At 36.6% G+C, this 12367-nt stretch overlaps 1 protein-coding gene across 1 annotated transcript; it reads left to right on the forward strand.

Annotated features, from left to right (window-relative positions):
• Positions 1 to 414: 414 nt before the first annotated feature.
• On the forward strand, positions 415 to 8328 carry LOC137025628 (uncharacterized). The gene is made up of 3 exons (XM_067393366.1): positions 415 to 467; positions 3257 to 3355; positions 3490 to 8328. The coding sequence occupies exon 3, from the start codon at positions 3498 to 3500 to the stop codon at positions 6195 to 6197; it is 2700 nt and encodes an 899-aa protein (XP_067249467.1). The 5' UTR covers positions 415 to 467; positions 3257 to 3355; positions 3490 to 3497; the 3' UTR covers positions 6198 to 8328.
• The last annotated feature ends 4039 nt before the right edge of the window (positions 8329 to 12367 follow it).

A 12367-nucleotide genomic window follows, 5' to 3' on the forward strand; every position in this document is an offset into this window, starting at 1 on the left:
ACTGAATTTATTTTACTTGGTAAGTCTATATGAATGATTCGTACAGCCTAGTGTACAAAGAAATGTTGTATATCTCAAAACATACATTTGTATTATTTCAAATCAGCATAAATTAAATTAAGCACAAAAATGTAGCCAACTGGATGATGTACAAAATGAAATACAAAATATATTTATACAAAATTTAATTTCCTTTTAAGTTTGGAGTGAAATATTACATGTACAGTTAAAGTGAGATTCACCCTTAGGTTTTTTGTTTTTGTCTAATCTACAACTAAAGTTATGTTGTAAAATTTCAGACCTAAACGTGTCCAGGTCGGACCTAGAAAACTGCAACACCACGACATCCCCCCCCCCTCCCCGTTCGCTCGCGCTCAACCTCTCCGCCCAGTCATTCATTCATATTTGGTCTTCCGGAAGTATCTCAGGGTCGGGCCAGTCAGTGCCTGCGCGAGCTGACTCGTGGGGTGAGAACAGTTTCATATTCAATATTTCAGTTATAAAGAGGGAATGTGTGCGAATGGCTGTAAGCTTTTGGCAAGAAATGTATGTTCTTGTGAGTAGCATATAAAGAGTGTTTGTTGTCTTGGAAAGTTTGAAATAAGGTGTCCAAAGCAGCAGTGTGTGAGCGCTGTCACCGGCTCGAACCCTCGGTACGCATAAAATGGCTGGTCGCAGGTTCGAGCGCAGTCAGTGTTTTGATCAAAAAATGTGAATAATTCAAGTGTGTCTGAAATGCCCACGTTATGGAAGGGTATATCCCTCAGACAGATACTTTTGGTCATATAATGGCACGGGTTCGACGCGCTGTCTGAACCCCACAGACATCAAACGCGGTGTTTGGCTTTATATTTTTCTTCTTTAAACGAACCTCCGACGCGTAATGGCGTCGAATGTCCCCGTGTTGATCTCTAACTCTCCCACAGTGCTGCATGGCTGACTGTACGGACAAAGGCGTTGGTGTCAAACCCTGAGCCATGCGCGCTGACAGATGAACGTACTTAATTTGTGATGAAAACCAAGGGAAGGAGGACTGGACCTGCTACCATGACAGCGCGACGTTCAAGCTCATTGCGTTGCATTCTTACAAACTGCATGGCATTTGAGCACTTTTGCAAATATTACACATATTGATGTTGAATTTTGTTAGGATTATATAGGTCAGAACTGTAAAAATCTTCCTTAGTAGTGTTGGCATCCTGTCAAATTGTTCATTTCCAAAGAATTTGTCTGTTTTTGGTGTGTTTGTGATATTGTTAGCCTAAATGTGAGAACTTCCTAAGTGTGTATTTATGCAACACAATCTAAAACCTTTTTTAATAAGAAATTGCAATCATATTGTGTCATTCATATTAAAAATAAAGTGCTGGTGGGTTTCTTGGTTTAATTATGCCATTAATAAAATATAATAATGCTGTTTATAAAAATTAAAGTGCTTTATTGTTTTAATTCACTGTCCGAAGTGTTATAATAAAGGCTGTTATTCTATTGTTAACATATTAGAGGTTGATACAAATGAAAACAACTGCTAAAATATGATCCACCAACTGTTTCCTCGGAAATGTGATTTAAAGGATTAGTTCACTTTTAAATAAAAATTTCCTGATAATTTACTCACCCCCATGTCATCCAAAATGTTCATATCTTTCTTTTGTCAGTCGAAAAGAAATGAAAGTTTTTGATGAAAAGGATTATTCTCCTTATAGTGAACTTCAATGGCCTCTGAACGGTTGAAGGTCAAAATTACAGTTTCAGTGCAGCTTCAAAGGGCTTTAAATGATACCAGATGAGTATTAAGGGTCTTATCTAGCGAAATGATCGGTCATTTAAAAAAAAATACAACTGTATATGCTTTATAAACACACATGATCACCTTGCACATGCTTCCGCTTTCTGCATTCTACAAAACAATTACGCTGTATGTCCTATGCCTTTCCTATTCTACTTACGGAACAAACGCGGCGGCAGTTTCGTTTTTTTCCATAAGTAGAATAGGTAAGGCGTAGGACATTTTGAAGAATGCGGAAACTGTAAGTATGTGCAAGGCGATATTTTGTGTTTATAAAGCATATACAATTGTATTTTTTTTCGAAAATGACAGATCGTTTCGCTAGATAAGACCCTTATTCCTCGTCTGGTATCGTTTAAAGCCCTTTGAAGCTGCACTGAAACTGTAATTTTGACCTTCAACCATCTGGAGGCCATTGAAGTCCACGATAAGGAGAATAATCCTGGAATGTTTTCATCAGAAACCTTAATTTCTTTTCATCTGACGAAAGAAAGACATGAACATCTTGGATGATATGGGGTTGAGTAAATTATCAGGAAAATTTTATTTAAAAGTGGACTAATCCTTTAAGCTTTTAAAATATACTGAGGCTGGATTTGTTGATCTATTAGACCATAATGACACAACTAGAGAAAGTTGATAATGACAGTATCTGAATTAGTAAATTCAGAATTAAATAGTAATTGTTAAATTCCATTATAATAGAAAAAGATTTTTAAGCTTTTGAAATAACGTCAACGAGGTTGTATTCTTATTGTTTTATTTCTATGTGATGAGTTGCTCAGGGATGTCATCATTGTCAACATCTGATTCTAGTCATAATACTGTTGAACATATGTTTTAGTAGGCATCAGTATTAAATGAAAATAACCTGAAATTTAATCATGTTATGTATTATTTTTATATTACTATTACATTATTAGCACTGATCCCGAGGGGAAATATAATTACAGATTCTTATCAAGACGCCTCTATATCGCCTCCTCTGTTTGCCCTGTTTAACTGCAACTACAACTGTCATTTTTAACTGAATGTTATGATTTTGTTTTGCTTGTGAAGTATAAGTGCTTCATAAATGTTTTAGTCCAACCCCTTATAGATCAGGCATCTTCTTTCCAAGCCACATCAAAACTTAATCAGCATCCCTTGTTCTGTAAGATGCTGTATTTTAATATTTAAATACACACCTATAACAACGCAACTGAAATAATGTGGCAAACATCATTAAACATTTATTAAATATAATATTAAATAATGTTTTAATTTATTAAATGAGTATACAAAGGGACTAAGTAACTTTAAAAAGGTGATTATTAGTAAAAGATGCAGTTCATTAGTGCTGTCAAAATGTACAAATGTTTTCTGAAGGATTGTTACCTTAAACAGTACATTCGAGATCTGTCTTTATAACTTAAGTTCTGTTGTTTCTATTTTAGAATGAAGAATAATGTTTTTTTCTTTTTTCAGATTGATGCCTTAGAGGAGCAGAAGGTCCTGACTGATGGCAGTGCCAGTGACATGGGTGAAAATCAGCAGTTACGTCAGATGGGCAAACAAATGGAAAAGGTGCCATTACTTGGATTATGCAAGATTCTGTGGCTCTGTCAGGCAATATTTCACTGTTCTCTCAGGTTATAATGAACTAACTTCCTCCACAAGTACTGAATAATATGATTTCTTCTCTACTGCTAAATGTACAGAGGTTGCTATGCGCAAACAACAAGCATTGGACAGGATAGGTGAGACCATTCCACATATTAAGTGGACTGACCTTTCTGCAACCAAAGATTGCCAAATGTCTGTGGGTCAAGAGGGTGAGTTATCAGACGAGGGGCTCTCAGTGAGGACTGAATCTAAGAACAAAGATGCATTTCTTGTTCCACCACAAGAGCAGACAGAAGTTGTAAAGGATTACAGCAAGCAGAACTCTGTGAGCAGTGAGCAGAACTCACCAAAATATGAATCAGATTCAAACCAGACGAGTCCTCTTGAAAACCAGACTGTTAAAAATAAAATTCTTACTTTTGATGAGAAAACAAGGAGTCTACCAACAAACATGCAGCTGATACCCAAGATGGAGTCTGATAATGCTAGGACTGAAGTTTGTGAAGTACCAACCAAAGCTACAAACATTGCTAAGATCTCAACCAATGATTTACTAGAGATTAAGGTTCAACGACAATCTATTTTAAATAAAGGTTTCCATAATGATAAACCACCATCACCTGCCGAAAACAACTGCAAAAGCAAGGAGTTGCGTGCCCATAATAAGACGCAGGTTGTTGATGTGGCACATGCGAGAGAGAGTAAACTTGGGATGGACATAAATGCAAACAAAGAAAGATTAGAATATATTAAAGACTGCATTGAAGAATATAAAACACAAATTCTATGTAATGTAAGAGAGGAGAGACTTGCTTTTGGAAGGAACACGGCAATGAGTGCAGGAGATTTTTTGGGACAAAATGAAGGGGATGAGGTATTAGATCTAAGCCTCCCGAAAAAGAAAGATCGAAGTAAGGAGAGGCAGAGTGAATGGGTTGTAGACCCTGAATATGAAGGTTCACTTCATATGGAAGTTGATGAAATTGAGGATGAGCCTCAACATGCAGAAGTGGAGCAGGAGGACGATAATGAAATGTGCTGGATTCCATTAGTAAGTGAAAGTAATACATATCTCCCACAGTATTGGGATGGACATTTGTCCTCCCCTTCGATTGAAGCCATGCCAAATCCTTCATACCCCACCATCATAACCCCAGATCCGATGGATACACTACTTATAGATGACCAGGGCATTCCTTACACACTCACCCCAGATGGGCAGAAAGTCCCACAAATTGAAAATATACAAAATGCTGAGGGGCTTTCTGAACAAACGGCTCTAAGCCCAAGGCAAGTTGAAGATAAGCCCTCCTCTTTTGCTGATGTACAGGAAATTGCAGACTCAAGACTGCAGACACAACCCAATTCACTGAGTACAAATATGTCTGTAGGTCATGTCTCAGTGGAAACCTCACAAGTTGCCCCAAACCTTGAGCCAAAATCTTCTTACAGTTCCGTAGCTCTTGCAAAAACCTCCATCATACCTGCTGTGTCTGACTTGGCATCAGTTCCTATTCAGATTGTGGCTAATACTACAGGGTCAAACACTCCCATTCTTCTTCTTCCTCCATCTCAGCTTCAGTCGCTTTCCTCATCAGCCTCTAAGGCTAACCCAGGGCTAATTACCCTTTCTTTACCGATTCCTCTCAGTCAGAACACTCAGTCCTCCCCCATGTTTCTAGTTTTGTCATCTCCTCAGGTGTCCTCAACTCAGAGTTCGTCCACGCCTGGGCAATTATCTCAAATTTCCTCCTCTTCCACTGCTGCACTTTCCTCAGCTACTTGTCCACTTGATTTGGGATCTACATTAAGTTCACGTCCGTCACTTCTCAGCCTCAGCACGGTTTCCTCTGCCACCGCTACAGACATCTCAGGATTGAATAACCCCTCTAATCTTCCTGCTAGCCCTACCTCATCAACTGCTTCCTCTAGCACTTCCACAGTGACCTCTACAAGTCCAACCAAGCAATTCAGCACTGATGCCTTCTCTGACACACCAGTGCCCACTTCCTTTCGGGAGGCTCTTCTCAGATTGGCTGTGTCTGTGGAGAAGAAACAAGAAAACCAGCCTGAGATGCATTCGGTCACTACTCCTTCCTCGTGTTCTGAAGCAACTAAGTTGGATTCCTCTGCCACAGTACATGACAGTAAAAACCACGAGACAGAGGTAAACTGTGACGGTGAGACTGAGTCTACCTCAGTAGACCAAACCGACTCATTAGATACCATCTCTTCCACATCACCCCTTCGTCCCATATCACCTGTAATTCCCATCAATCACCCAAAGAACCAAGACCCGCAAGCATTAGGCCCACGTCGCATTCTTTACTGTCAGTACTGTCCACGGGTCTTCTACTATCTTTCTGACCTTGAGCGCCATTCCATCACACACTCCCAAAGCAAACCCCACGTATGTCACCTTTGTGGCAAGGCGTTCAAGAGGTCAAGCCATCTTGAGCGACACAAACACATTCATACCGGTCAGAGAAACTTTGTGTGCCAGCTTTGCCCAAGGCGTTTCCGTGAATCAGGGGAGCTGTTGAGACACCAGAGAGTACACACCGGTGAGAAACCTTTTCAGTGCTTAATATGCCACATGCGTTTTGCGGAGCGCAACACACTGAGACGTCACACAAAGCGCAAGCACCAAGGCCAGCATTTGGAGGCGATGGACATAAAGGTGAAGCCAGAAAGTGGAGGGATTTCCCTCGCTGGTATACAGGAAGAGTCAGAAGAGAATGCCGAGTGGTACAGTTCAACAGTTCCTGAAATGGAGTCCGACAGTGACACGGGGGATGAATGAACTACGCGAGGGCTTGAACAAATACATTTTCTTTTTTAAAAAGTTTCAAGATAAGCATAGTTGTAAATACGTTTAATTTATTCTGTATTGATATAAAAATTCTTTACTTTTCACTAGTCTCATATAATTGTCTATATTTCATTCCATTAACTCTAGAGACCTTTACTGGCGATGACTGAACCCTGCAATATTCATTTCAAATTCATTCTAATGAGCTTTAGTTATTGAGATAGACCTCTTCATAAAAAACATTTGTTTTAATTCTTCATCTTGAATAACTTTGAATTACCATTATTTGCTACTTATTTATTGTTCTCATTTCAGTTTTTCACATGTACAGCTTTCAAGGGTGTGATGTAGTTATTGTAAAAGACTTATCAACTTATCAATATTTATAATTTTATATTATGATATATTGAAGTAATGACACAGTGAAAAGGAATTGCCTAGATCAGTGCATCAGTACATCTCTAAATCATGATGAGGCCCACAGATTTTGTGGCCACAAAACTCAGCAGATTTCCACAGAATTGGAACATTCTCAAAGTTCTAAACATCTTCCACTCCTTTCACGCTCATTTATTATGTATGGCTAATTTGATCATGTTTTGATGCTTCATTTTTCTTGTCTTGTCTTTCAAACATGTTCGATGCAAGCACATTGCGACTGATTTGTGATACTCCACCTGACCTGCAGAGGACAGTATGGTGTTGTGTTTTCATTATACTCTTTCAGACTTGAGTTCTAATGCTGGGCTCTTCTGACCTGGCTACTGTTGTCACAAGTACCTTTGTCTTTTGTTGTTATTGGCATTTTTTTGTCATCTTCTTTGACTAGTTCTTAAAGCAACAGGTTGGGCTATGAGAGTTGCTGCGAAGTAATGACTGCATTAAATTCCACGCACATGACGGGATGTTTACAGACACGCTTGTGTATGTATGAAAAAAATGTACAAATTTACTATGGAAAAGTGAAGTAGTATTCCTTTAAAACATTTTATTATACTTTCTGTAAAATCTGTTTTACATCTGCATCTATTCTGCAGAATTCTACAGATTTCCCCAAAAATGCAAAAAAAAAAAAAAAAAAAATCATAACATTTTCAGATATTATGTATCATAAAACATTTTGCTTTGTGTTCATTTTGGTTTCTCTCTCTGCAATTTTTCCAGAAGGGAGAATTTATGGTCACCTTAGTATCTACATTCTTTTCAAAACTGAACTTGAACTATTTGGTTTATAAACTCTTTTCCTTCTTCAGGGGCCGGTTTCATTTTATTATCTTGAAATTATGCTTTTCATCTGGACAAAGTTTTTACTTCTTCTTTTGATAGATACTCAGACAGCTGTTACAAATTGTTGCAGAAAGTTTTTATTAGAAGTTCATCTGGACATATGTTCTTTCTGATGTGATATAATTTAATTTATTAAAGTTCTCAACTTTTAGTTGAAGTTTTCAGCTTTGAACTTTGGTTTAACTTATTAGTTTTTTAAAAATTCAGTTCTCTGTTTTGATAAGTTATATAGCTTGAAAAAACATGCTTGAAAAAAGATTTAACCCCTGTTGATTAATTTATGTTACGTAATTTGCCATGTAAATAACCAAGCATCATGCACGGACTGGACACCTTGGCCAATCTAAAATTCTGTTGGTTAAATTTCAGATTTGATTAAGAATCTGAATATTTACACACACTAATTAAAGTGTGTTAAGCCCTTTTCCGGTGGTTCCCATGCTTAATTAACTTTGCTTTAGGCTCATGGCAGCACATATTCTGCATGCTGTGGAAACGTATAGCTGCTGAACAATATCACTTAATTTGATTTGCAGAGTTGTTTACATATTACTTTATTCATATATGTTCAGACTGGTTTAGTGTTTTTATTGAGCACATTTCACAGTAGATTTACCATGCATTTCATAAATGTTAAGTTCCTTCTTATAATTCAAAGATGAATGCTCAGTGTGTTTAACTAACTAAGAACAATCATGCACCAATGAGAACTATTTATTTATGGTGAAAATGTATATATTTAAAATGGTGTATTATGTCACAGAACACTTATATATTTAATACACGATTTAAAAATAAGACTGATGCAGATATTTAAACAGCCTTCTGTAACCTGTCACAGGATTTTGAATAAAATTAATCAAATCGAAATGCTTCTAAGCCATCCATCTTTTTCAGACAAAATTATTTTTTTATTTTTTTATTTTATTTTTACATTAAGGCTTATGAAAATTGGCCATTCTACAGTCAGAGTTGGAAATGTCTTGGGAAAAAAATAAGTCTTTTCCCACAAATTCTGTATGTATAATATCAAAGGTAATTGTGCAGTTAATTCACGTATTGTATTTTCAGAAAGTTTTGGAATATTTTTCCTCTCCCTAAATTTGTCACTACCAAAACACAATAATAAATAATTTAATAAGAAGGGTTGCATTGACCTATTAAGATTTTGTTTACATCTACCTTATACATTTTTTGCTATTTTTAAAAAGTTTTCACAGGTAAATCAATAACAATTAAATTTATGAGATTTGTTGTATTTTGAATCCAATCTTTCTTTGTAAAAGGCATAAAGTTTATCATACTGATTTCAAAGTTAGTTAATATCCATTAGTTTGAATATAAATTGAACCAAACACTATAATAACATTTTAGTTGATAATTCAAAATACTTTGTTTCGGTCGTGACTGCACATTTTTGGTAGTGACGTTGGTTGGACAGTAATGTGTTGGTAGCTACCACATTAAAATCCAGAATTTATAAATAAATAAAATACCAAATAATACTAATACTTATGTTAAATACTAAACATAATAAAATACTAATGATTTGCACAACTGTACTAAAATTTTGTTTATTTACCCCAAATAAATGAGTATGTGTTCCTTTTGTCACTACCAAAACAGTAATGACAGTCATGTTTCAAACATGACTGTTCGGTAGTGACATTAGATACTTTTAAGCCTAGCTCAAAGATGATAATCAGCACATGGTTAGCACTGTTCTGAACAGTTGTACACATAGAACTAAATTTTATGGAATAACACCAACAAAAAATTTGCTTAATTGCAGAAAAAAGGTGTTTGGTATGACGTTTCTTAAAGTGACACACAGATTTTCAGACTTTTAAATACATTTAACTTAAAATGATGGTACCTGTCTACTATAAAATAGAGGCTATGAGAGGGAGGGACAGAGGAATATTTCCTGATCAAAAATGTAGGGGTGTGGTTGAAATCAGTCTTAGCCAATGGACTAAAACACTGGGAAGTGACATGAAAATATGGGACACATGTTTTTATGTAAAGTTTCATGATTTAAAAATAAAATATAAAATAAATATTTTGTTTTAACTTCACCCCATAGTGGTGGTCAGAATTATTGGCACCCTTGGTAAATATGATAAAAGATGGCTGTAAAAATAAATCTGCATTGTTTATTCTTTTGATCTTGAATTCATAAAATTAGCAAAAATCTAACCTTTCATTGAAGGAAAAGAATTGAAAGTGGGAGGAAAATCACATTATGAAATAAATGTTTTTCTCCAAAACACGTTGGCCACAATTATTGGCTTTTATTCAATACTGTTTGCAACCTCCTTTTGCCAAGATAACAGCTCTGAGTCTTCTTCTATAATGCCTGATGAGTTTGGAGAACACCTGACAAGAGATCAAAGATCATTCCTTCATGTAAAATCTCTCCAGATCCTTCAGATTCCAGCTCCATGTTGGTGTTTCTTCTCTTCAGTTCACTTCACTCATTTTCTTTAGGGTTCAGGTTAGGGGACTGGGATGGCCATGGCAGAAGCTTCATTTTGTGCTCAGTGACACATTTTTGTGTTGATTTTGATGTTTGTTTTGGATCATTGTACTGATGGAAGTTCCAGCCTCGGCCCATTATTGGATTTCTAGCAGAAGCTTTCAGGTTTTGATTTTTTTTATCTGTTGGTATTTGATAGAATCCATGATACCATGTATCTGAACAAGATGTCCAGGACCTCCAGCAGAAAAAGAGGCCCACAACATTAAAGATTCAGCAGTATATTTAACCGTAGGCATGGGGTACTTTTTATCCATGTGTGCACCAAACCCATCTGGTGGGTTTGCTGCCAAAAAGGTCTTAGTTTGATCTGACCATAGAAGCCGGTCCAGATGTGTCTCACAACTGAATATGCTGGAGATTGTTTCGGGATGAGAGCAGAGGATTTTTCTTGAAACCCTCCCAAACAACTTGTGGGGATGTAGGTGCTGTTTGATCATTTTTTTTGGCTTTCTGAGACTCAAGACTCAACTAATCTCTGCAATTCTCCGGCTGTGATCCTTGGAGAGTCTTTGGCCACTCAAACTCTCCTCCTCACTTCACATTAGGACGATTTAGACACTCGTCCTCTTCCAGGCAGATTTGTAACATTGTTAGTTGATTGGAACTTCTTAATTATTGCCCTGATAGTTGAAATGGGGATTTTCAATGCTTCAGCTATTTTCTTACAGCCACTTTCTATTTTGTGAAGCTCAACAATCTTTTGCTGCACATCAGAAATATATTCTTTGGTTTTACTCATTGTGATGAATGATTACGTGAATTTGGCCTTTATGTTTTCACATGTTTATACTCCTGTGGAACAGGAAGTCATGGCTGGACAATTTCATGTTAATGATCACCCCGGTGTGCTAAAAAAAATATATGACTGGGAATATACTTCAGAGATATTTTACTCATAAAAAATTCTAGGGGAGAAAAACATTTCATAATTTCATATTTCCCCCCACTTTCAATTTTTTTCCTTCAATGAAAGGTTAGATTTTTGCTAATTTTATGAATTAAACATCAAAAGGATAAACAGTGCATATTTATTTCATCTTTGATCATATTTACCAAGGGTGACAATAATTCTGACCACCACTGTATATTTTTTTTTGTATAAAAACAACAATGTAAAAAATTGAAAAATTATTTCAATATAATTTTCACAAGTTGAAATTTAGGGGTTAGGGTTCGGGACAGCCACCTTCCAATTGAAAGTACCCAATAAATGATGATATTATATATATTAAGCTTACTGATATTGTGGGATTCAACAGATAATAGAAGGATCTTAGTAAACATCTAAAAGTTGAATACTTAAATGCTTTTTAAATGTGTTTTTTGCTTGTGGGACAGCAGTTTGCACCAATTCTGTAGAATGGCCCATATACAGACTATATGATTCATAGACTTTGTAATGAATGAATGAAATGCACAACATTACTTATTTCATATGATAATTCAGGTTTAAAGAGTTTATGGATGTTCTTCGCCTCCCATAACCTTACAAGCTGTGCTAGACAGGAGTGTCTGTGTACGTGTGAGTGACAGCTCAGATGTGCTCAGAGGGTCGTGTTCCATTTGGCAGCATCAAGGAGAGTGGCTCCCACAATCAAGCTGACAGCAGGCGTCTATGAGTGTCGAATATGAATACGTGCATCTGTGTGTGAGAGCAAGAAAGAGAGAAACAGTAAAAAAAAAATGTAGTTGACTTTCTGCGAGACTGTGCTTGTTACATTAATGGTTGATACCTGCCAATAATGTGGCATGTGCACAATAATCAGAATCAGCGTACGCCTGCAACAGTCTCTTAAAATGAATTCTCAGGCATTATAAAGAATTTACGTATAATAGCGAAGAGGCAACATTATGGACAAAATGGCGGATAGTTTTGTGTCAAAGAGGCTTGCTACAATGTGGCTATGAAATGCTTAGGGAAAAGTGCTATTTTAATCATGTTGGGCATAGACGTTGTTTAACATGTAGATGTTGAGGCAAAAGGGAGATCTGCAATGGAGTTGTTAGCATAGAAGTGGTGAAAGAAGATGTGATTGGATGAGCGGCCTGAATGACCTGGCGTAGATGGAGATGATTAGAGCTTCAAGACTTCTGGAACTGTAGTTGTTGAGGAAGCTGGATGAGGAGTGTGAGTTTTTTTCTGTATTGAAAAGCACAATGTATATAGCATATTCTAGGTCTAGGATGTTGTTGCATATTTATGCCACCAGAGGGCAAACTCACTCCAAGTTATGCATGGCCTCATCAACTTGAAGCTATACTGGTAAACTGGAGCATGTAACTAGCATGTGCAACTAACTATATAATCATATATATATAGTTAGCTTTATGA

This window comes from Chanodichthys erythropterus, chromosome 2, assembly GCF_024489055.1.
Source record: "Chanodichthys erythropterus isolate Z2021 chromosome 2, ASM2448905v1, whole genome shotgun sequence".
NCBI lineage: Eukaryota > Metazoa > Chordata > Actinopteri > Cypriniformes > Xenocyprididae > Chanodichthys > Chanodichthys erythropterus.

Bases quoted from the DNA above. Each gene is read 5' to 3' on its own strand.
- LOC137025628 (XM_067393366.1), top strand. From the start codon at position 3,498: ATGCGCAAACAACAAGCATTGGACAGGATAGGTGAGACCATTCCACAT.